Raw genomic sequence first — 25,032 nt, 5'->3', positions numbered from 1 at the left:
CCCTGGGAGCAGTCAGCTGGCAGTGGCTTGTATCATGCATAATACTGGCCTTTCCCCCAGTTCATCATCTTCCTCTTAACCCTTTCTGCTAAGCCTCTGCCCAAAGTCCATGATGCATCATCAAATGTTCCAGAATGAATGTGAGTGTAAATAAAATTGAACAGAACATCTGTATGGCACAATTAACATATAACCAAATACAGGCCCAGTTGTAAATGGTTCTGGTATCCTTTCCGATGGTGATGTGACACCTTTGGACTAGTACTGAAGATGATCTCCTTCAACTCATGTAATATATAAAAGCTGGCACCATTGGATTAGACCGTAAACTTTATTGTTACTTTTTTTTTTAAATAGGTTTCAATGAAGAACGCACTTTTTTTTACTTTAATGAGGAAGCTGAAAAGGCTGCAGAGGCACTTGAGGCTGCTGCGGCTAGAGAGCCGCTGGCACCCACCTTCCCCACACAAGGTGTAGAGGAATCAGCCGAAACAGGAGCATCCTCTGGATAGGGCTGTACACACTCCAGGTTCCAGCCACACCGTCAGTATTAGTAGACCGGGAGGTCTGATGTATGGCGCCATGTCTCCACATCGAGTTTCCTCTTCAACTTCACCAACTCCTGTGGTTTTTATTCTTCTAATTCCACTGTTTGGTAAATTACATATATGGTGTTCTTGCTTGAAATTCTATCTGTGAACTTTGTTTTGCAGCCACCACACTTCCATGCAGATTTTGTCTTTTAGCTCGCCTGTCCATTTTTCAGGGGCACGCTCCAGTAAAAGAGGCCAATATTTTTGTTGTCAAGTCCACACTCAATCAAACACCCCATCCTTTACCAATCAGAACATCTCTGAGAACAAAAACCTAATGACCCTAGAAGCTCTCTGTGCTGGGAACAGATGTCCATCTTCTGTGTTTACTCTACATGTCTGTCCTGAAAAGCACCGACACATTTTTGTAGCCAACCTCACGCAGAAGTGCGAGAGCGTCACTATTTTTTGTAACAGCCAAACAGTTTCATCTCACTTTCCTACCCTTAATTCCCTTTTCCCTAATTCCCTCTTCTTTTTAAATTTTAGTTTTTCTTGAATTATTTTTATCTTTGTGAGTCTTCTTAGATCCTTTCTGGAGTAAGAATGAGTATAAATGAATAAGCACATCAGTAAATGAATAAATATTCTCAAGGTTATTAAATGCCCAGTTATTTATACTACAGCATTTAAAAAGCAATCCGCAAGTGATTAAAAAAAAAATGATGTGACATATCCGTTCCCTGAACTGCCTCTTTTGTAAGCCAGTGTTGGGATTATAGCAGAGGAGTAGCAGAAATAAACATAGTCAGACACAACCATATAGATAGAATAATATCCAACCACTTTATATGATTTAGGGTCTCTTGTTAAAAGGGTTACCATTTACTTCTCCTAAAAATTATATAAATTGCTATGTACTGACCTGTAGGGGAGTTGGCTAAGTTTAGACTTCTGATAAATTCTATAATTTTTACTAAGCACACTGAAGATCTCTCCTTTTAAAGAGTACTAACAAGGGACCTTAATTTCCTCATAACGAAGCCAACTCCTTATTCTCAAAGCTATGATTTGAAACTGGCTCAGTCGCAGACTCTCTCAGAGCAAGGGGCAGGTGACTTGGTTGGTGTCACTCTAAGTTGGAAGAACTGTGTCACGGTTTGTGGCTGCTACTGCCTCTCCTGATGCTTAGCAACAAACAACGGGTAGGAGAAACCGGAAGGAAAATTCATTTTAAAAGCAGAACAAACATGACTGGGTGTTCACATACCCTTTGAAAAATACACACACACACACACACACACACACACACACACACACACACACACACCATGAGAATATGCCCTGGAACAGTGATATAAATTATAAATTACTAAAACCAGAGCAAAAATGTACAACGAATAACAAAATAACTAAATGAAATTAACCAGAGGTGATTTATTACCTTAACCAGGTCAGCAGTGTAACTTCAACACAGAGCAGTTTACTCACCTATCCTCGAGACTGCGCTCACCAATGGATAATTAGCCTTTTAATTTAAATTTCTTAGGGTGCTAGGCACTCTTTCTATTTATGCTTTCTGTCTCTGTGTTATATAACATATAATATGAAATATATTTATATAATCGTATATATAATATTATCTGTGAAAGAAATGAAAGAAACAGTCATATCCCAAATTAAAAATGACTGTGGGATGGGGAAATGTCAGTGCTTGGAAGAGAAACTTCAAACCACTCCAATCCTTACGCAGGGACTGCCTGATGAGTCTTCGAAGGTCGGTGATAATGACAGACGGTTATCCATTCTCAACAACTTCTTGGTATATAAGCTAATGTTGTTCCACAACAACGCCACAACGAATGTAACTCAACATGTAGAGGATGCATTTAGAAAAATAATCCAGACTTTAAGGCTGTGATACAGACTATCATATACTGAACACACAACCAAAAACTGGTCTGGAAAGACAATTAACAATAATTGTTACCTGTACTGCTCCATTTCCAGCAGTTTACCATTAACAAAGAAGGTAAGGAAGGAGCAATTATTGGTGAGTAGTTAGAGCCAAAGCGTCCATCCTCCTTACTCAGGGCAAACTAGGCTGGGTGCTAATAGCCCTGTTGATGCCTGCCAGTCAGAACTTCCATGGGACTGTTCAGCTGCTGAAACTACTGTGGGTGAGGACTGTGTTTGAGACCAGCTCAGATACAAAAGGGTGCAAGTGCTTTAATTAAAATCTTATTCCTCCAGAAAAAAAGAGACATTTTCTTTTTCTTTAATAGCAATGGCACAAAGTACCTCTACCTCTTTGCCTCACTCGGGCTATAAAATGCATCAACATTAGATTAAAAAAAAAAAAAATCCTCTATAGCACACAAGACTTAATTTATCTTTCCCAAACAGAAGGAAGCATAAATAACCTTTTAGAAAAATCAAACACATAAAGATGCAGTCTCTTCCAACTTAAAACCGTGTAAGCAGGATGTATGTAAGTGTTGTGTGTACAATAGCTAGGAACATACCTTGCAGATACAAGCATAGTTCTCCTCTGTCTTCCTATTTGGGATCCCTTGCTTTGGTTGATAATGTCACCCCAGCCAGGGGCAAAACCCCCTCAAAACCAAAGTGAAAAGGGAAAAACTGTAGGCAGACAAAGGTGAGTGGATATCTTACGTCAAATACCTTTATGTCAAATTAATTTAAAATGCTTTGTAATCACAGTGAGAGAAAGTAAGCAGCTTAAAAAAGGCATGAACACTTTCAAAATACCTGTTACTAATTGTTCCCTAGTCCAGCTAACACATTTCACTCAAAGGGCAACTTCTAACTCTAGAAAGGAGGGTGTTTTGATAACCATATTATTCTGTTGATGGTGTGATGAAATATGGAAAGACAGTATATATATTTTTATATTCCTAAATGTGTGTGAGTTGCATCCTGGCAGACAGATCACAGATGCAAGAAGACAGCACAAAGAAACATGAAAGAAAACTCAATAAACAATCTTAGGGACTATTAAAAATTACTAAAGTTGTCAAATCATATACAATTTTCTATTAAAGAATGTCAAGCTTGGGGAACTAAAGCAGAAACGTTAATAATAACCACAACTGACCCTCAATGGGAAAAACTATTGGTGCCTTTTTAATAAGTTGTGGTGAGGAGAGTTCAAATTACAGGACATAACAGAATTTGTTTCATGAATTAATGCAGTCTGTAGTTAGCATATCATATAGCAGTATTATCCAGTTAAGGAAAGATACAGTTGAAAAACATTACATTTTAATTCCCCATTAGTAAAGTGATAAGTAACTGTAAAATTATCATTGGGAGAACATGGAAACAGTCAAGCATAACGAACTTACAGAAAGATAATTATCTCCAAATTTAGGAAGTACATGTACCTGCCTACCCACCTCTTCAAGCCTATGCTTACCACACGTGCAAAAATACAATACAATACAACTACTGCAATTATTACTATCATTTTCTTTTGCGCTTAGGTGAAAAACACCTGACAGCTACATGCTGAGCCATGCTAACAAAACTAAACCTTTCACTTCCTTTAATAGTAAAATTACCATTACTGAATCATTGTCATAAAAAGTGCATTCAAGTACATTACCACTTATTTTAAATAAACACCAATTTTGAAACAATCAACTTTGAAAAGCTGCATAAGTTTTTTTTTTTTTTAATCCCTGATTACATTTCTATTTATTCACTGTGGTAGCCTGAAACATTGTATTTTTAGAGACTAACTACTGCTTAATTTCTTTTTTAAAAAACAACAACAAACCTGTGTAATATAGAACAGCAGTGAAGCAAGAAAAATGTGTGCTTGTCACTTATCTTCACTGTACTGTACATAAGAACTCTGATAAAATATGGTACTTGTGCCACATTAGTATATGGGAACACATAATTAACTCATAGCACAGAGCACATGGTTTACCAACATATTACTGTAAAATTCAAGGTTCGGACTTTCACCTCAGTCTGTATTCAGGCTACCAGAGCATCCCCACGGAGGTCCTTGGGAGACTTTGGACACAATCAATAGCATGTATTTTTTCATCCAATAGTTAACAATGTATGTAATTAAGACTGACTATGGGACTACGAGTTTGATGCCAGCTCCTGAGTTTTAAGTTTATCTCAGTCTACCGTAGAAAATAACTTGTATGCCACAGTACACAACAATTTCCACGCTGCTGCAGTTTCTCCATCAAGAGGATCAGATCCAAACCAGAAGCTTCTTTGGGGGCTTTAAAAATCACATTAAGTTGATCAGTTTTGTTTATCCAATTATTTACAAGCACCTCAAACTTTCAGCATTCCATTTGAGGAGTGGTATGCACATTTCCTAAAAAGGTATCAACATCTGCATTTTTTTTGTAACCTTCTAAAAGAAGTCATACTTAATACAGTAACTAGGAAAAAAAAATATCATCCTTATAAAGATCAAATAACCAAAACCTAATAGGAATGTGTGTTTTGCTAAACAGCTTACTTATGTTTATAGTTGCTACCTACAAAAGTAACACCAGAAAAAAACCTGTATTCTGAATACAGTGACCAGAGCAGAATGTCTACAGCCCTTGCCAATATACCAACACTCATCATGTGCTTATTGAAAAGGACTTCCAAACATGTCAGGCTTCTGGTTTCCGGATCAGCAGTTAGAGCTGTCTGTCTCTCTCACGTTTTCAGTGCTGTCTTCTTTGTTTTCTGGTTGGACTTTGCCTTCATCCTCCTTGTGTTGAGTTGGATCTTTTTCAGCAATCTGGTCTTTGGTTTGGGGTTCATGTGTAGAAACAGGATCTAAAACTACAACTGGTTCGACTTGTTTTTCACCATCAATGTATTTTTTCCTGCATCCAGTGCTACTGGGAGGCCTATGAGATGAAGAGTTAGACAAAAAAAGTAAAAAGCAGAGAGAAAATAGTTGTCTCTGATATTCTGGATTCAGATCAACATAAAACCCAAAATGTTCTAAGTCTAGTCAACATGCATATAGTAGTCTTTGAGATGCCAGCCATTTAAAAGAAACAGTGAAGCTCTCGGATTACACAGCTGATACTAGGAGCACAAGGCCAGAAGAAAGAAGGCAGAGAAAGAGCGATTAACTACAGAAGTGTTAAAAAACCAAATGCACCTACCTGCTTAATTGCATTCTCTTCTCAGGAAGCGTAAAGCTCATGGACAAACTGTGAACCTCTCACGGCCTGCTGCCCAGACTCCCACCCGCCCTCACTTAGCTGGATGGAGCCAGTTAACTCCCTTCCCTCCTGCGCGTCCCTGGGTACGGCTGGTTGCAAGGTAGCCCTGAGGAGCCGGCATGGACAAGGGGAGTAATCACCCCTCATCACTGATGGAAAGGTGAGAGGCATGCCGGCTGCTGCTATTACCAAACAGAGGAGACCTGGTCAGACTTCAGGAGAGGGTGATGGTAGGACCAAGGGCAGAGAGAGAGTCAGAGTAGAAGCTAAAATGCTAAGTTACCATTAATGTTTTTAAAAGGAGAATCAGGTTTCTTGAGAAATTTCTTATGGAATTTCAGAGGCAGTGTTCCACAGACTCCTCCTCTCATCTCTTCTGCTGCAAGAAGCTATGGCTCCTCAGGCTGAATGGGTGCGGATTTCCTTATGGAAACAGTTCTCTCTGATTCAACCCAAAGGTTCAGGCTGCTGAGCTGCTGCCTGAAGGTGGAGGCAGCTGCAGTGGGCAGGGCTGGGGCTTTCGGACTTTTCTGGTCTTTCTGGAAAATGCTAGGATCTGGCCTTTTTGTCCTTGAGAACTGGTTGTTAACCATGACCTGGCACACCATCCCGCCTCTTGGTGTTCCACCAGGTGCCGGTGAGCTGCTAGCCACTGCTCTACCAGCCCCTCACCAGGAGTTGATTTCTACTATTCTCTAACCCGTTCACCAGGTCAGAGCTGGCAGGAGACACTCTTTTACCACCTAATACCTCTCTCTTGTTGGACTTACCACAATTGTTTCCTGTCTGTCTCTTTCAATAGCATGTAAACATCTACGAGGCAGGGACTGTTTAGCTTTACTCACAATTCTATCCCCAGCACCTAGCACAGATGCATTTGTGGAATAAATGAATGGGCAAATACTAATAAACTGAAAGGTTCAGAATTAAGGGGGAGAAATCAAGGTTTGGGTGTGAGTAGGTCTGGATGTCTCTCTTCCACAAAAACAACAGAACAAATGATCAATTACTAAGTGAAAGTAACCTGCATGACCCAGTAACGGGCACAAAACCTCAAACCCAAAGACCACACTGGTTTTTTTTCACTTTCTGACCAGTACTGTAAGATCAGTCCAAATGTTTAAAAACCACTCCCTCTGGCTATCAGGTTACATTACCTATGTGTGGCTCGGTCATCATCCTAAGTGACAAACACTCTGTCTTCCTTGGAGGTGGTAAAAACAAAAATTAGCAGGAGCCTTGGTACAGGCTGTGCTGCAGTGAGGACAGATTCCTTTATTTTTGCCTGATTATGGCACCATGACATTGTCCATCTACCTTGGTCGAGGAACTACTTCTCCAGACATCTGCCGCTCTGCTTTGGGAATCAGAATGGGCTGTAGTTTCTCCAGTGGTACCTATTTTGACTCTCTCTGACCCACACAATATTTAAAAGCCTGTAATCGGAGAAGCAGAACAACTATGAGCAGTACTAAGGATTGATCAGAGGAATTAGACCTTAGGGAGTGGAAGGCACTAGTCATGCAGTCTATGTAAATCTGCTGCCTCTGCGTCTGACACTGGGCCTGCAGTCAGCTATTCTGACAGTTGGGAGAGAAGGTGGCTGTAAAGTGACAGAGACTGAGGACAAACTAGAGCTGTACCTATCTCTCTATATCTCACAAGCACCAATCATGATGATGCAAGACAATCTGCAGGATAAGCAGGAGACTTCCCCAAGGAGCTGCACATGCACCTGTCCCAGGATTTGGAAAAGCTGGAGGAAGAGATGTGGGGAGCTGAAGAAACTGTGGGCCAGTCACTGCCACGTGCCAGTTAGGTGAGTCAGGACATCAGGAATGTCATGCACAAGCTATAACAGAGCCTGCCCTACACGGACCTTCCAAGGGTTAAAAAAAGTTTTTTTTAAGACAACTACTTCACTTCTGCCTTCTAAATCTCATGCAGATTTATCTGTGGGCAATTCTAAACTGAAAACAAATGAGTGAGGGGATTCCAGGAAATAAAGCTGCAGCCCAGCTAAGGTTCCAGGGAAAGTCCCATCCAAGTCTGCAGGTCGAGTCACCAGTATGATGGCTTCACCATCTTGGGCCTGGGCCCACTCTTACATAAGCCAGCCAATCAGCTTTCAGCATGCAAAGGAGGTAGCATTTCTCTCATTCTAGGTGAGCAACTTCCATCAACCCGTACTAACCTTCATCACTTCTGTAGAACTACCATGGATGTTTCCATGCTCGTGTGTGTCTGCAGGTGAAGGGGTGGTGCACAGATCCTAGAAAAAGCTTTCCTCATCAGCTCAGGGCTAAAAATTTCCAGGAAGTGCTCTCTGGGCTCCACAGCAGCAATGCATGGATGTTGACTGAACTGAAAACTCATAAACCTAGTATTGTCAGGCTGGAATTGCCCTAGAATTGTCTCAGTCCAAAGAATGATTTCCCTGCCCTGAAGCAAGCTTCTTGACCACAGATTAATCTATTATTAAGTCACTTATAGGCTACAATTTGAGAACCCCTTTGTTATCACTGAACTAGGTACAGTGGGCATTTTCTGAAGCTAGGCATGGAGGGAGAGTGACTGGTTTCTCAAGGATAATGACCACTGCCTTAGAATCCCAATGGAAGGTGGAAAGGGACCAGGACAATCGTCTAGTCTGACCTGTCCTTTTACAGATGAGGATGATGGGGCTTGAACTCTTGTTCTGAGTCTGCCACATGGCTCATCAGTGGCAGACTCAGAACAAGAGTCAGAAGTTCCTGTCTCCGTGTTTCTGCCTTTTCCATGACAGCATGCTGTTTCTCAAAGGCATCTTCTCCTAGAAACAGGAGGCTACAGGCTAGTTTTTGGCACGTTTACTGATTTCATTCTTTCTGAATCCCTGTTTCCATCTCCATCTTCCAGATCTGTAAATAAAAAGTCTACCCCTTCAAGCTATCCCTCCTTTTTAATTTTTCCCCTGTGGTTTGTAGCTCCTTCTGGCTTGCCATCACCAGGTCCATTCCTGGCTCCCACCGGCAGCTGCCCAAGACTCCTGGAATGAGAGGCTTTTCCTTCTCCTAGGCCTCATTCTACCTTCATTCCTATTGTATGGGAAGAGCCGCATCAGTGATGGTGCCAAGAACCCAGGTTCTCACTCTAGTAGTCATGGTGGCAGGTTCTAGAGGGTTAAATATGAAGCTTCTCCCCAAGGGAGAAATCCCAGAAGCTCAAATGCAACACTTCAATAGGAGTTGTAATATACTGTCATTCTGTTCAGGTTTTCTACTTTAATGCAACATCTAAGGACTAAGACCACAATAAGGAATTAAAAGTCTGTACTTATAAAAAGTAATGGCAACCTGTCTCCTGCATGCCGCAAAATCTGCAAGTAAGAACTTAAATTTTACCAGTATCACTTATAAAGTGAAACTAAAATCGTGGGATACTTGGGCTGACAGGGATCACCATGGTGAGCTAGTCTAACCTCTTCATTTGTCAGATGAAGCGGCCAGGGAAGAGTGAGGTTAAATCAGCATACAACTTGTTAATAGCAGATACAGGACTAAACTAATGGAATCTTGATTTCCTGTCCAATATTCCCCCCCACTTTTTTTTTTTGAGATGGAGTCTCGCTGTCGCCCAGGCTGGAGTGCAGTGGCGCGATCTCAGCTCACTGCAAGCTCCGCCTCCCGGGTTCACGCCATTCTCCTGCCTCAGCCTCCCATTTCTTACCATAACATACTGGTAGTCATTTATGATCCATTCATATAGGTATTTTTCATGGGTCATATTAGACTATGTACTCAAAGGCTATTTCAAGACAAAACCAAAAAGCAAAATAAAAGCTAGGAAAAATACACCAATCTATGCCACTCTGTGAAGCCTGGTGCCCAAGTACAACTTGGGTGACCTTTTAGAAAGCAGCTACTGTGCCCCTACTGCAAGAGAGCCCAAATATGGGGCCTGAGCAGGTGGGGCAACTTACTAGTAAAAAGAAAGACCTGACTCCAAACCGTACTGGTACCAGAAGAATCAGAACGATGGCAGTGGCCATGTCAACACTGAACTTTATATAGGGACTCAGTGATTTCTCAGACTGTGTTACAAGAGACGAAAGTGCAGCATTCTAATTTTTAAAAAGCACATCATTGTTTGCATTCAATGAAGTTCCTTTCAAAATCAACTTTCCGCGTTCCAATTATATTCAACAACATTCTAGCTAACATTTCGGCTGCAATTCAAATTAACTAATGCCCAAAAGAGCCCTAATCGACGTGGTTCTGAGCTCAATTGAATACAATCAAAGCTCATGAAATGAAGGGGGAAATGCTTATTTCATGCAAATTCTGCATATCACTCAAGCTTAATTTTACTGATAATATAAAGGTGGGACATTTTGAACATTACAGCGAATGAACTTTTAAGCGGTGAGAGTTATTTTATAAAATGCTACCTCTGAAAAGCTGATTGCCAAACAGTATAAAAATGGTTTGAGGCATAAATGCCAAGTTCATTTCTATTTCACTTCTGAGGTAACTATCTTTCAAATCGCAACAGCTGGACTATTTAACACAATCTGGTGAATCAAAGTATAGTTCTTCTCTGGTCTCCCAGTGGGATGTCTGCATTAGTCGGTGGCAGTCATCCAACAAATGACGCACAGCCGGACGGTCTGAACTCTGTCTCATTTACAATAAAAATGGATAAAACCGCAATCATATTTACCACCTTCAAGGACAGAAAACGGAAAGATTTAAATTTGTCTTTATAAAGTCGTTTCCTGGAAAAACTCCAAAGAGGAAGTCGCTTTTATATTTTCTCTGGTGTAAAAATAAGGATTCTTATTTTTTTCCAAGCCCTTTATACAGTTACTGCAGTGAACAGTAGTGGCATTACAGCAGAGGTAGTTTTGATTGTTTCTTTTGGAAACCCTATTTTTCGGGAGATTTTAATACACTTATCCAAAACTTCACAAAATAAAGTTGTAAACCTAAGGAGAAACTTTCTATATTACTACCGATTCTAGCAGTATTTTTAATATAATCAAGGGAGAATAAAGCTCAATTCTTTTTTGCTTTGGGTACTTTTTCAAAACTTCATTTTAGCTCCAAGAATGTATTAGTTTGTCAATTTGGGTCCACTTCTATTTGTGGAAAAAGTAGATTTAATTATTAACATTGTTAAACAACAGAATACTACTGTGTTTGAAAATCTGACCTCAGCCTCTATATGCTGATTTGCTCTCAAGATGAACAAGAATTCCTTTTTAACATAAGTAAGAGTGGCTGGGCAAAGATCTGTGTCTATGCTCAGCAATATTTTTTTTAGCTGAGTAACTGCAGCACAGGCATCCCAATACACAGCTTACCTCCCAGACCGCAATGCAATGCTAGGGAGCCTTGTACCTTGTAAGAATATTGTCCTATTCCTCTAGTGTAGGCTGGACTGCACACATTTACAGAATCTAAAATACACTGGTACAAGGAGGTTCAGGAATCTGGACTATTCTCACAGCAAAAGCAATACTGACAATGCGTGAACTATGACTTCAGCTCAGCCAAAGATTCTGAAATGTGGGTGATCCTTTTCTTAGGCTCCATTTTATAGCTTTTTATAATTCTGCACAACATTAAGTCATCATGGAAAATCCACTCAGATTCTAGCTAATAAAAGCCATGTTATTTACAAGAAATATTTTAAGAGACATAAAGTCTTCCACAAAATTCACCATATATAACATTGGTTCCTTAAAAATAGTTGCCATGCACAAAATACTTGCATTTTCATTCTATGTTTTCAGGAAAATATTTTTAAAATGTAATAGTTTTTCTTTCTATTTACTATGTATTTTTAAAACTCTCTTTTAAGATTGGAAATCATAAATTACTTTTCATAGAGCTATATAATAAAGAATATTGCAAATGAAATGTGTTTATTGGGTTTCAGAAATTGGGTCAGTTTATTCTGAGATCTGACATTGCAGTTGAGCTTTAGCTTCTTCTATTTGAATAAAAAACCTCCCCTCTACTCCACTATACACAAATAAAAGGAAATACAAACACTGTAGAGACTATTGAAAAATGGTTAAGAAAACCACAATGTACCAAAAGCCATTTGGTTCTCTATGCAGAAATGATATATTTTATACAAAGTCTCTCAAAAATCATAGGTGCTTGCAACTGGAAGCAAATGTTAGAAGGCAATTAATTCTTTGAGAAAATTGAGAATTACTCAGCAGCATTTTAACAGTAATTTTGAGATTTACTCAACAGCAGTTTAACAGTCATTTTTACACTAGGTGTAATACATCCTCAACAATTAATCTGGAGGAAGTTGCTGTTTGCACAGCAACTCAGAACACTTGTAAGACAATCCTGACAGGCGGATCTTTCGGGCAGTCCACAGGATAACTCCTTGGCAGCGGGGGGAGGAAAAAAAATGAAGTGAAGGGATCTCAACTTCCCGAACATCCAGTTGTTCTGCTAATTTTGTTGTTAAAACTTAATTGTCCATGTACAGGCGCACATGGAGAACCTTTGTAGCAGCGCTTTGCTGAACAGAGCTGTTTCCTGCAGTGTCAGTACACAATTCAGCAGTACTAAGATTACAGTTGAGAGCAGAGCAAATCCTTTAATTGTATAAGAGCATCAGATTAAGCAGTAACGTCCATGCAGTTCATTCTGCTAGCTGGTAGTCTCTTCTCAGAAACAAATGTTTACTAAGTACAGGGAAGGCGCCCTCCCTCCCCCTCCCTGATGGGCGCTCATGTGCGCACGCATACACGCGTGCACACACACACATACACGCACAAACGCACGCACACACACACAAGAGAAAGAAAGAAGCGGAGAAGCGGAGGTTATGAGGAAACGGTGGGGGTGGGAGTATCAACCAGGAAGAAAATCCACTCCTTTCCATCCCAGGACTGAAAGAACGTTCCCAGTCTCCATTTGAACAAAACGTGACCCCAAACCTCTCTTAAGGAATGGTTATATGGCCAATTAAATTAACTTCCAGCTGAGATAATTAGTTTGAGAGAATAATTTTATGCCAAGTTTCCCTAAAGTAAGTTAAAAATCTCAATTTTTATTTGCTAATGTATTTCGAAAGCTCATACTCTTTCATAGGATTACAGAAAGTAAACAAAATAAAATAAAACAGCTCAGATCATCTAGCTCCAGTAAATTAAAAAGCTGTACTTTCCTATTTCATTTTTCTACATTAGTATCACATTAGAAATACTGAATGAAGAGACCAGTTAGAGGTCAAACAATGATAAAAATCAATCTTACTTTTAATTCAAAACCTGAAAGGCAATTAGATTTTTTTCTTTCATGGAAATGTTTGACTGGTCACACCAACCAAGAGACATCTAAAATTTATCTTTTATCAACTACGCTTTGGTTTCAGTTAATGGCCCAAACAAGATGAACTCTTACAAAAATAAATCTGTGTGGGGCCAAAAGTCACATGTATTTAGAGATACCACAGACATAGAAATTAAATGCAAATTAAAATAAAAATGGTTTCACTGGAAATGAACAATTTTCTATTGAAATTGAAGTCTTATAATTGCTACATGGGTTTTTGTTTTTTAAATTCTTCTAGGGCAGCATGTAACCTCTTTTAACTCCCCCAAATGAAAAAGCAAACTAACTGCCTGTTTGGCAGTTACAAAGGGAATTTAAAAGAGCTTGATAAAGCTTACAGTTTTGAGGGGACCTGGGGTGAAGAGAAGCATGATAAATTAGAAAAATGTTAACTTGAAAAGTCTCTGGCAATTAATTGTGGCTTAAAAGGATCTTTGAGAATGACCAAGATGACACAGCTATGAAAGCACTGCAAACCACACTGTTAAAATGGAACAGGAGTTCCCTTGCAAAGGGGCTCTCCCTTTTGGAGTAAGATTTTATAGAAGTAACTAGATAAAATGAAAAATCATCTTTGAGGCTGACTACCTTGTCTAATTGCAACTGTAGTAGGATATCCACCTTCCTGAAAGTAATTAATTGAAAAAGTGTGAATATGGATGAAAAAGCTTAATTCAGACAAGCAGGGCCACTTTCAGATAAGATGGTTTCAGGAGAAAAGAAAGATGGCAAGAAAACATGATACTCTTAAGCCTCTGCCTGACTGTGATGCAGACACATTTTAAGATCTGCTCACCTCCTTCTCCATACGGAAGGCCCACGTGTCCTGCCTCTCTTTATAATAAAAATGTCCTAAAACATAATGACCAATGGATAAACACAAACTCAAAGGAGTTAACCGGTAATTGACCAAACATGAAACTCTCTCAAAAAGGTATAGAATAAAGTGAATACAATAATAAAATGTATTTGGGGCTTTAGAATGTATGTTTTTAAACTAGATTCACAGATAGTGATTCACCTTTATATTATCATACTATCATTTAGTAAAAGCATCTTTCTAATTCAATGATTACAGTCAGAAATTTTCAAGTATTTGACTTCTGGGAAAAAACTATTTCTCAGCATGGTTAAAATGTTCAATAATGGCTGGGCGTGGTGGCTCAAGCCTGTAATCCCAGCACTTTGGGAGGCTGAGACGGGCGGATCACAAGGTCAGGAGATGGAGACCATCCTGGCTAACACGGTGAAACCCCGTCTCTACTAAAAAAATACAAAAAACTAGCCGGGCGAGGTGGCGGGCGCCTGTAGTCCCAGCTAACGTAGTCCCAGCTACTCGGGAGGCTGAGGCAGGAGAATGGTGTAAACCCGGGAGGCGGAGCTTGCAGTGAGCTGAGATCCGGCCACTGCACTCCAGCCTGGGCAACAGAGCGAGACTCCATCTCAAAAAATAAATAAATAAATAAATAAATAAATAAATAAATAATAAAATGTTCAATAAAATAAAAAAAAGTGCAAAAGGAACTTATGCTGAAGACTAAAGTAGCTTAAGGCTGGTATTCTAACAGGCTAATTTCTAAAATTTATTTTGAAGCATGGCCCTTTATTGGACATTTGGCATGAAAAAGATTGAAATAATTTCTTTCCAATTATTCTTTAAGACTTTTTGCTAATTCAGATAGGCTCTCCTTTTCAGAACTCTGTTTTACTGGGTAACACTTTCCTCCCTTGACAAGTGATCTTTAAATTGCTTAGGTTAGCCTTAGAGAATGAGAAAAGGAAGACATGAAACTCCCTGTAAGTATGTAGGGTCTAAGGAACGGGATGTGAGTATCCTAGGGTCAATGAAGCAACTTAACTGCAGAATCATCACCTCTGATAAAAGGAATCTTATGGTCACCCTTCCTTAAGCTCTTAAGTCACTAAACGCAGTACACTATAGTTCAAAAAGCACTGGCTTTGGAGATAAAGTTTAAAAGGTTCAAGTGCAATTTGAACTAAATGTCAACTAGAAGTGTAATTCTGGCCAAGTTGTTTACCTCACTGAGCCTCAGTTTTCTCATCTGTAAAATGGGGATAATGTCCAATCTATAAGTTTGGGAGAATTAAAATAATACACAAAAGCACTTGGCTTAATATATGTTAGTGAAATACAGTGACAACAACACAAAAGCAAATTCCAAAACCCTCCATCCCCAAACTGGAAGCTGGTTCCATTACTGATAGCCTCCATCTATAACTAACATATACATCCTGCCTACTATAATTTCAGCACATTTCCTCTTAGATGGATATTATTTTATTATGAATATATACTGATAAAGAGTAATAGAAGTATTAACTTAAAACACACACACAGAGAATGGAAGTTTCTTGGCATTTCCCCCCAACATGCTTTTTCCTTTATTATACCTATATCGACCAAGAACATCAGACTTAGGCATTCTGTTGATAAGAGTTAACATGTTTCAGATATCTCACATAGGATTAAAATGGAAGGCAATCTGACCCACACTGACGTATCCTGGATTTTCTTTTTCTTTTTCTTTTTTTGAGATGGAGTCTCGCCCTGTTGCCCAGGCTGGAGTGCAGTGGCGCGATCTCAGCTCACTGCAAGCTCCGCCTCCCGGGTTCACACCATTCTCCCACCTCAGCCTCCCGAGTAGCTGGGACTACAGGCATGTACCACCACGCCCGACTAATTTTTGTATTTTTAGTAGAGATAGGGTTTTGCCATGTTGGCCCAGCTGGTCTCAAACTCCTGACCTCAAGTGATCCGCCTGCCTCAACCTCCCAAAGTGCTGGGATTATAGGTGTAAGCCACCATGCCTGGCCCGTGATCAGGTACTTCTAACCTCTAAAAGCACTTGGGGCAATAGTGAAGGGCTGACCCCTGAGAGTACTACTCTAAAAGATAACAGTCAGTCATTTTGATTTGGACTTGTCAGTTCTGAGGATGTATTTTAAAAGTTAATTATTTTACATTTCTGGGTTTGTGTTTTTCTATAAAAACTACAATGAGAGACATGTAACTAGGAAATATGTGCCTCTTACTCCTTATCCTAACTGTGAACAGCTTTACCAAGTGAACACATTTGCTAGGAATTACTGGGATTCGAAAGCTGAAAGGGACTCTGTACAGTACATAATCTACTTGCCTCGATTTTAGATTAGAAGAAACACAACAAAAAGAAAACAAAACACAGAGAGGTTAAACGACTTGTCCAAGTCATCTGGCCCAGTCAAAAACCCAGGGGGTCTAGTGTCTTAGCTTTGGTCCTTGATGATCCATTATCCCAGCATTATAATTGTAAGATAAGATAGGAAAGTAATTTATTGAAATGCTTTTCCTATATGATCTTATTTACTTGACAATCCTACAGGGCAGGCATTCCTACCGTCAATTTACACACCAGGAAATTCAGTCATAGATTACGTAACTTTCCCAGGGTCACAAATATCTAAACAGCAGACCCAGGATCTGAACCCTACTCTGTCTGATTTTAGAGTTCGAGTCTTGGAAATAACTGGATGCTGCTTTCCACCCTGTGCATATGTGGACAGGCACTGGCTTAGAAAATGAATTACATTGTTTCCTTGTTACTCCTTGTCCTGTCTACAGGCTTTTATTGATTAAAATACAAATCATTGTTTTTCTGACGCTGGGCAACACTTAATTACTCTATGGCCAGGTATTATAGCTGTCTGAAAGTAAAAGAGTTTCTTTTAAAAATTCTGTAATTTAGGCCAGGCGTGGTGGCTCACACCTGTAATCCCAGCACTTTGAGAGGTCAAGGGGGATGGATCGATCACCTGAGGTCAAGAGTTCGAGATCAGCCTGACCAACATGGTAAAACCCTGTCTCTATCAAAACTACAAAAATTAGCTGGACTTGGTAGCGGGCGCCTGTAATCCCAGCTACTCGGAAGGCTGAGCAGGAGAATCGCTTGAACTCGGGTGGCTGAGGTTGCAGTGAGCCGAGATCATGCCATTGCACTCCAGCCTGGGAGAAAGCAAGACTACATCTCAAAAAAAAAAAAAAATTCTATAATTTAGAATTTTCTCTCTTTGATTCCCACCCATTCATTGGCCTGAATCAGTGAATAAAATATCTTACTATATTTTAACATTATCAGATTTAATCTTAATCAACAGAAAGAGCATGAAAGCAAAAATGAGGTTTGCACTTAATGTGCCTGGCCAGCCCTTTACCTCTTATAGCATAAAGGGACATGATGAGCATAATTCTGATCTAAATTACAACCAATTGGAATTCATAACATTCACATTCACTGTGAGATTTAAGATACTAGGATTAGATGGTATATACTTATTAGAAATAATTAACAGGACACATTTTGAAGCTATTATTAAAATAGAATAAATTAGGCTTTCCCAAGCCCTGATTATTTTTTCCTTTCTTTTTCTTTTTTCTTAAAAACAAAACAAAACAAAAAAACCCTTGCTTTGCATACGTTGGTGACAAGAATATTAATTTTAATTAATCCTTATAATAAGCATTAAAAGTGTTTCTTGCCTTCTTATAGGTCCCTAGGAAATAAATCAGTATATCTTTGACTTTATAATTTACCAGAGAGGAGTTACTCAATTATATGGAATCTATACATATGTTGATTTTAGGAATTTATTAAAAGAAAAAAAACTTTGTAGCTATAGTGTGATGTTATTTAATTTTCTGGTTAAGTGAAGATCTTACACAGAAAACATCTTTGTCTCTACCTTTACACTTAAAACATTTCTTGGCAGTTTTCAAAACTTTCCTGTCCCATCTGAGGCCAATCAAGTGAGCACAGCTGAATCTTCCTTTTACAACTGGGTATTCTGTTGTCTCTGGTAACTTACTTTGGAGTAGGTACAATGGCAAAAAAGATATGCAAGACTGAGCTGAATATAAATGGTTTCCAGGCATTTAAAAAATGTGTTAAAACCAAATAATTCCATCAACCAACCAACCAACAAAAACCTCTAATATCAAGATCATGTGCCTATCGAATAATGGGAGAATGCTGATTGAGTATTGTAGTTGATACTCTACTGTTTTATTCATACTGAAAATGTGCTCATTCATTTATTCAAAAAGAATTTATTGAAAGCCTACCATATGGCAGGAATCGTTCCATGTGTGTAAGACACACCAATAGACAAAACAGGAAAAAATTCTTACCCTCATGGAGCTTACATTCCAGCGGGGGAGAGAAAAAATAAAACAATAAATATAATAAATAAAGTATATAGTAAGTTAGAAGGTGATAACTGCTCTAGTGAGAAATGACGTAGGATAAGGGGGAATCAGAGCTTAAGGGAAGAGGAGTTACAAGTTTGAAGAGGGTGGCCAGGGTAGGCCTCATTAAGAAGATAACATTTGAGCAACACATCCATGGAGGCAAGGGAGTAAGCCATGCAGCTCTTAGAGAAGACTGCAACAGGCAGCAAAGGGCCTAGAGTAAAGTGGTACTGGGACGAAGAGGCCAAAGGGGAGGGGGAAGGGAAGTTACGGTGGCTGGGGCTGGTAGTGTGAAACAGAGAGAGCGAGCGCACATGCATACATATGTTGGGGCAGTAATGACTGTATTAGAGCCGACTGTCATTGGCATCCTTCCTTGACCTTGATTCAGGTCAAACGCCAATAGCGCCACTCACCTGAAACACTAACGGTGGTGTTGCCACAGATTGAAACAGAAGTGTAACTACTAGAATGCAAAGACAGTTTTTAAAAGCAAAGGAAATAATTTACTGATTAATTGCTGACCCGACTTCAAAGTGCTTTGACAGGCTAAGTCTATAAAGTAAGACAATGTGGTTAGTATAATAGAGTACTTATTAGTCAAAGCCAGCCAGAAACAGCACTGAAAATAACCCTTCTCATTCCTGGAAGCTAGGCCAGTTTCAGGGGATTCTGACAAATGATACAAACTGTTAAAGCTTACATGTAACTACATTAAGTTAAACTTCTTTTAGTCATTAAAAGGTTTAAACAGAAACGAATGAAGTATGCCTGTCTGGGTAAATAATTACCCTATACATACATAGAATTCTCAGATTCAATCTGGATAGTCTAATTATACTTAAGAAACAGATTTTTCCAGAAAGGTGCTCTCATTTGATAAATTACTGTCAATATGAAAATATACAGCATCAGTTATTTTATTTAGCTAAAGAATGTCAAGAACCAAATAATCAAGCATTAGGTTACAAAGTTTAAAAGTTAATACAGCAGTCCACAGTATTTGTATTAGAGCTTTAAGTAGATAAATTAAATTGGAATGTGTCTCTTAAGCAGTCATTGAACAAGCAAGATGAGAAATAAATTGAGCTTCACATCCGCCTTTATGGCTTCTAACAACTGTGTCTGTCAACACATGGATCCTTTTCACTGTCAATTCAACACACATTTTGCAGACCTTGGGCCTGCAATTATTTCATTTCCTTTCTTGGAAATGTAATTTCCACTTACTTTTGGAGAACAAAAGGCAGACAAAAGGAAGAAGGAGTTGCAGTATTTTCTGATTCAGATTATCTATGTAAAATGGTAAAGGAAAAAAATCTATACACACACACTGAAGCATTTATCAGAAACTAACTTGTCTCAGCCAAATTGCTTTTGTGTCGGGATATTGGTTCAAATGTAGCCAGATTGTTGATGTCAAATTAGGTGTTAAACGAATTTAATAGGAAAGATGAAGAATGAATATAGATCATCTTTCTGTTAGAACTGTTCAAATGACTCTAGTCAAAAGAAAGGAAACACATGACTACAGGAGAAAATGTGCTTTTAAACACAGTGAAATTAGATAAAACTGTAAATCAGCAAAGAAGGCCATTCATTCCAGAAGAGGAAAAAAAGTTAATAGTAGCAATGAGAGAATGCAAGACAGGAAGAAAATATCAGTGGGCAAAAATAGATGCAAATTGAATTTCAACTTCATTTGTCCAGGTTTCACCTTTTAAGCTAAGACAGCTAGAGTTACAAAAAAAGGGGTTCTTTCTCTCTTGATAGGACAGGAAATCAGAGGTTTAATTAACCATGATTACAATATTCGGCTGATCTGATTTGTCTCACCTCTTCCTTTTCTTTAAGTGACAAACTAGCTGACATCCTGGCAAGAGAACTAAAGCAAAACTGTAGACTAATTTCAGAAAGAGCTGCCATTGTTATAAAACAAATTGATCCTCCACTAGATCTGTCTGAAACACATTCAATAGCAGGATTAACTCTTTGACAATCAAAGTGCCACTCTGAAGCAAGTCTATACAGACAACTCTTTACATCGTATGTTTTCATTTTCAGGATAGAGCAATATTAGGCACATCTTTAACTGAAGACTAGAAAAGAAGGTTGTAAAAATGTGCCCTTCTAAGTAGCCTCTGAAAGATCTAGTATCTTCTTGGGCTGCTCATGAACCATTAAGAGGGATGATCTATGTATTTAATCTTGGAAGACTGATTAAGTGTCTCCTGATGCAGAGTCTGTATCATCCAGATCAATTATTTGTGTAGAAGAACCTGATTACCAAACCAGTTTAGGGGAAGTAATTCTCTTTGGACATGGTACTTGCTTTAGATCTGAATGAGATCTCTTAGCTAGGAGCCTAGAATGAAGAGCTGGCCCATCAAATGAAAAGAAGAGGAGAATTTATTGGCGAGCCAAATCAAAATCTCTCTAAAGAGAAACAAATCAAAGAAACACACAAGTTAGTCATTACAGATTCTTCTATACACCACTTAGTAAAGAGCATCGTTACTTACTGAAACGTAACCTTGGAACTTGTGCATCCTTCCAATTTACGGGGCCCTTCACCTGGCTCAGGTGTTGGGGGGGACGGGCTGTTGAATTCTGCCTCCAGAGTTTTCTTGTTCAAGGCTGTTTTTGTTACACTGGATACAGAACCCAACACTGGCATGGATTTGGACTCTGAGGTTGCTAATATCCCAGTTGGACCTTAAAACCAAACACATACCTCAAGTTTAATAATTCTGTATGATGCTTATTAATATGGCACTGAAAAACAGATTAGCTGAAAATCCCTCAAGAAGTGAAAAGGCCACGTTTGTTAAAATTTCAAGAGCATGCTGGAAAATGTTCTTGTTGGAAATCTGCTCTGCTTTGGTGGTACTACTACATTTCAATCTATCAGGACCACGCTGAGAAATTGCGTACAAACCTTTAAGAAAACACAAAATCCCAGGCCACAATTCCCTCACTGACCAGGTTCCTTAGCAATACTGGAATTGTGAAAAGTCTTTTCCTCTCATAGAGTATGGCTTTCTGACAGCCCTACTTGAACCATTTCGCCTCTCAAGAGTTAATTCTTCCCAAAACTCAGCTCTGCATTTTAAACAGAAAACGGAACAATGTCAAAAGGCTCTTTCTAAAAGGCTCATGAAGGCTTCTTGAGCATTAAACAGCTTTTATGAACATTTTCATTTTAATGTGAATGAGAAGTAAGTGGATTTATTTCCTCTTAAAACACAGACACAAAATTATAAAAATTAAGTGGGAAAGAGTTTGGCTATTTACCTTTTGGACTTTTCTGCTCTTTAGGACAGGATTTAAAAACAGTAATAAAACATGTTACTGGAATTATTGGCATATCAATCTAAAAATTCTGGGCATTGAAGCCAGTCCCTAATTTTAGGTAGAAAGATTCTATCCTAGTCAGTTTTCCTCAAAGCATGATTCTAGTAAGTACTTCTTGAAACTTCAGAAGGAAAATGCTTTTAAAACAAAGAGATTTATGAAATAAGTCACAAATATGCAAATTAAATGACTATTTCTAGAAATAAAGTGAGAGGATCACCTTGAAATGTGCCAGTAAGAAGAGCACAAAACTTGGGTGTCTATCCCTAACAAATGTCAGATCATCTTAAGATGGAAAGTACTAGTGGGTATAATCCAAAATGCTAGCGAATCCCTGACTATTGGTATTAAGCTCTAGAATGCTATTCTTACATTTGGATTTAATGTGCCTGATGTATTCAATATAACAGTGTAACATATCAACTCTAAAAATGAAGGTCTAATTTGAAAAACCCACCTAAGAGAGACTAAAAACTTGTGAACCCATTCTGTTGGATGGGTTCCCGTCTCTGAGCCTTGCTCTATGCAGGTGACACAGGACCTCTCTGTTCTAGTGGAAGCCCCAGTTCACAAAGCATTAGTTTCTATCTTCCCTATTTAATTCACCTATACTCTCTAGGCAGACAAGTTTGGACATTATTGGATATTTTGATTTAAAAGGCCTTTTCCGGCTGGGCGTGGTGGTTCATGCTGCAATCCCAGCACTTTGCAAGGCTGAGGCGGGCAGATCACCTGAGGTCAGGAGTCAGAGACCAACCTGGCCAACATGGTGAAACCCTGTCTCTACTAAAAATACAAAAATCAGCTGGGTGTGATGGTGGGCGCCTATAATCCCAGCTACATGGGAGGCTGAGGCAAGAGAATCACTTGAACTCGGGAGGCAGAGACTGCAGTGAGTCGAGATCATGCCACTGCACTCCAGCCTGGGTGACAGAGAGAGACTTCGTCTCAGAGGGAAAAAAAAAAAAAAAAGGCCTTTTCCTCCCAGCTATGTCAAGCCTCATGTTGCATGGAGCTGTGGCAGTTAAGAGAGAATGGCAGAACACAAAGATCAATTAATATTAGAGTTCCTGAAAATATAAATACGAAGTTGAATTCAAGATTTGCTTCTGATCAGCTCTATTCTGCCCTTGGATAAGCGTTGACTACAACACTAGGTAGCTTTAAACAATCTGTCCTTGTAAGAAAGATCTGCTTCTGAATACACCAACACATTTTCTGCAAAAAGGAAGGAGAGTAGTGAGCTAAGCTACAGCTCTTATATTTTTCTTGTGTACAAAGAGACATTTTAAAAAATGTACTGTTTAAGATTATTATTACTGTATCCTGTTTAAGCCGCCCAATGTTCTACAAGAGGCACTTGCCGCTCTTTGAAACGTTAGTTCGGTAGGCCACAAGGCTAGGTAAAACAAGGGAGCATCAGTTAGATGCATAAGAAAAATCCTAAGGAAAAGGGTACAACATCCTTTGTCCCTGGGGAAGATAACCATTAACCTGAGATCTTAGCTCTGCAAACTCTCAGGCTGTCTCTCTTCTGATGTTTCCTTTCTCTACTGGTGACCTCACATTTACTTTCCCATAAGCCTTTGTGGGCAGAAGAAAACCACCCCAGAGATTCAAGTACCTGAGACACCGACCTATCCAACTCCTCACCTCTGTCACCTGACTCCCCCCATGCAGCTCTGCGGCTTTACTTTCTTCCTTAGGTTCCCCCCTGGAATTTTCACTTTGTCACTCCACAGCCTTTGTAAAAATACTCACATGGTAAAAGCCACCTCTAGTTTGATAATAGAAAAAAATGTTTTTACCACCTAAAAAATGGTATGATTTCTTTTTTAGATGATAGGAGTTTGTTAGTTTGTTTCCTTCTTTTTTTTGTCTTTTGCTTTGGCTATTAGGAAACTCAAAGGAAATTTCTACTCAATTACAAGTCACTCTGTTAGCGTGTATTTGCTCTCTACCTCACCAATGAGTTCTCGTTTTTCTATTCATTTGTTAACGGTTCTACTGAATATGTATTTTCTATTCTAACTGCCCTAAAATAATACAAATATTTGTATATTGGTGGAATATAATACATAAAATGAAAGATTCCCACCATGTACACGAAATGTGTTCCTTTCTGTACTCTGAAATATTCAAATTTCCGTATTAACTAAAATAAAAACCTTTGCTCACTTCTTCCATTGAAAACTAACTCTGAAATGTGAGTGTTGCACATTTTGACCAAATTTGTGAGTGAAGTAAGAATGTTTCTGGAGGAACAAAAAAGCCAGTGGCAAACCATAAAATGTGAACGACAGAGCACTAAAATGGCACATCAACAAAGTCCTTAAAAATAGCAGTGTTTACATGAGCACTTTAAGGCTGAAATGATGAAAAGGATGACTCAAGCACTGATTAAGTCACAAAATGAATAATGATTATATGTTACGTGGAGGCTGCATAATGCTCACAAAGCCATCCTAAGAAAAAAAAATGCTGTGGCACCCCCTTAATTTTCCTGAGGTAGTTGTTTTGGGGGGCACAGTAGGGGGGAGAATCTTTGTAAGATTTTAATACTAGAACCTCCAAACCAACCTAAAAACTGAATGGCTGATTTTTTTTTTTTAAAGAAGAAAACAAAAGTTTCCTCTTTTTATAACAGAAGTTTGGTTGGTATTAAGCCACTCTGGATTCGAGGAATCAATTTACTCAATTGTCTGAGTACATCTCTCTCTGAACATTAGAACCTGATGTTCAAAAACCCATCTTTAATATTCTAGCTACTTAAATTTGGTCAATGTGACTCAGTATTTTCCAGATTTAAACTGTTATGATAGACTACTTGAAGCTGACTGAACTCAATCTAGAAGCCTCAGCCCATTAGCCGTGGTTGCTGATTAATTTTACTTTAAGGTAGTTTTTTGAAGTCTGCCTCCTACCTGGCCACAAGGGGAAATCTCATAAAGGTCTCCATTAATTCCCATGACTGAGCTGATGAAACCACTGAAGACAAGCACAGTTCTAGAAATATTTTGAGGCCTAATACAGACCTAATGTCACACAAATACAAACTGTGAGCTCCAGATTTGCTCAGATGGTAGGTACATTATAGTCGGTGACAGAGCTGGAATTTCCCAGTCACTCAGTTCACAAGTAGGCACATTAAGCTAAAGGGATACAAAAAGTAAGGATGATTTTCTTGCATTTGTAACTGATGTGTAATTTCTACTGCAACTACTAATTATTGTGTGCTTATTTCATGCCATGCACATTGCTAAGCATTTTTCACATGTTGACTTAATCTTTAGAATAATCCTATGAAGCAGTTTTTATTATTCTCATTT

The 25,032-nt window shown here is 38.9% G+C and overlaps 2 protein-coding genes across 3 annotated transcripts in view; one reads left to right on the top strand and one right to left on the bottom strand.

The window, feature by feature from the left end:
• ENO4 (enolase 4) overlaps window positions 1-1,268 on the top strand; it is a 33,045-nt gene extending 31,777 nt beyond the window's left edge. Inside the window, exon 14 of the mRNA XM_023224302.2 lies at window positions 358-1,268. Within this exon, the coding sequence (XP_023080070.1) occupies window positions 358-512 (155 nt within the window). The 3' untranslated portion in view covers window positions 513-1,268. The remainder of the gene's footprint in view (window positions 1-357) is intronic.
• Window positions 1,269-3,655: 2,387 nt separating this feature from the next.
• The window catches only part of SHTN1 (shootin 1), a 121,765-nt gene continuing 100,388 nt past the window's right edge, over window positions 3,656-25,032 (bottom strand). For both annotated transcript variants that reach the window (XM_023224300.1, XM_023224301.1), the window contains 2 exons: window positions 20,872-21,064; window positions 3,656-5,434 (listed from right to left, as the gene is read on the bottom strand). In XM_023224300.1, coding sequence (XP_023080068.1) covers window positions 5,212-5,434; window positions 20,872-21,064 — 416 coding nt within the window. In that variant the 3' untranslated portion in view covers window positions 3,656-5,211. The remainder of the gene's footprint in view (window positions 5,435-20,871; window positions 21,065-25,032) is intronic.

This window comes from Piliocolobus tephrosceles, chromosome 9 (genome assembly GCF_002776525.5).
Source record: "Piliocolobus tephrosceles isolate RC106 chromosome 9, ASM277652v3, whole genome shotgun sequence".
In the NCBI taxonomy this organism is placed as follows: Eukaryota; Metazoa; Chordata; class Mammalia; order Primates; family Cercopithecidae; genus Piliocolobus; species Piliocolobus tephrosceles.
This window is presented reverse-complemented; position numbering and strand designations above follow the sequence as displayed.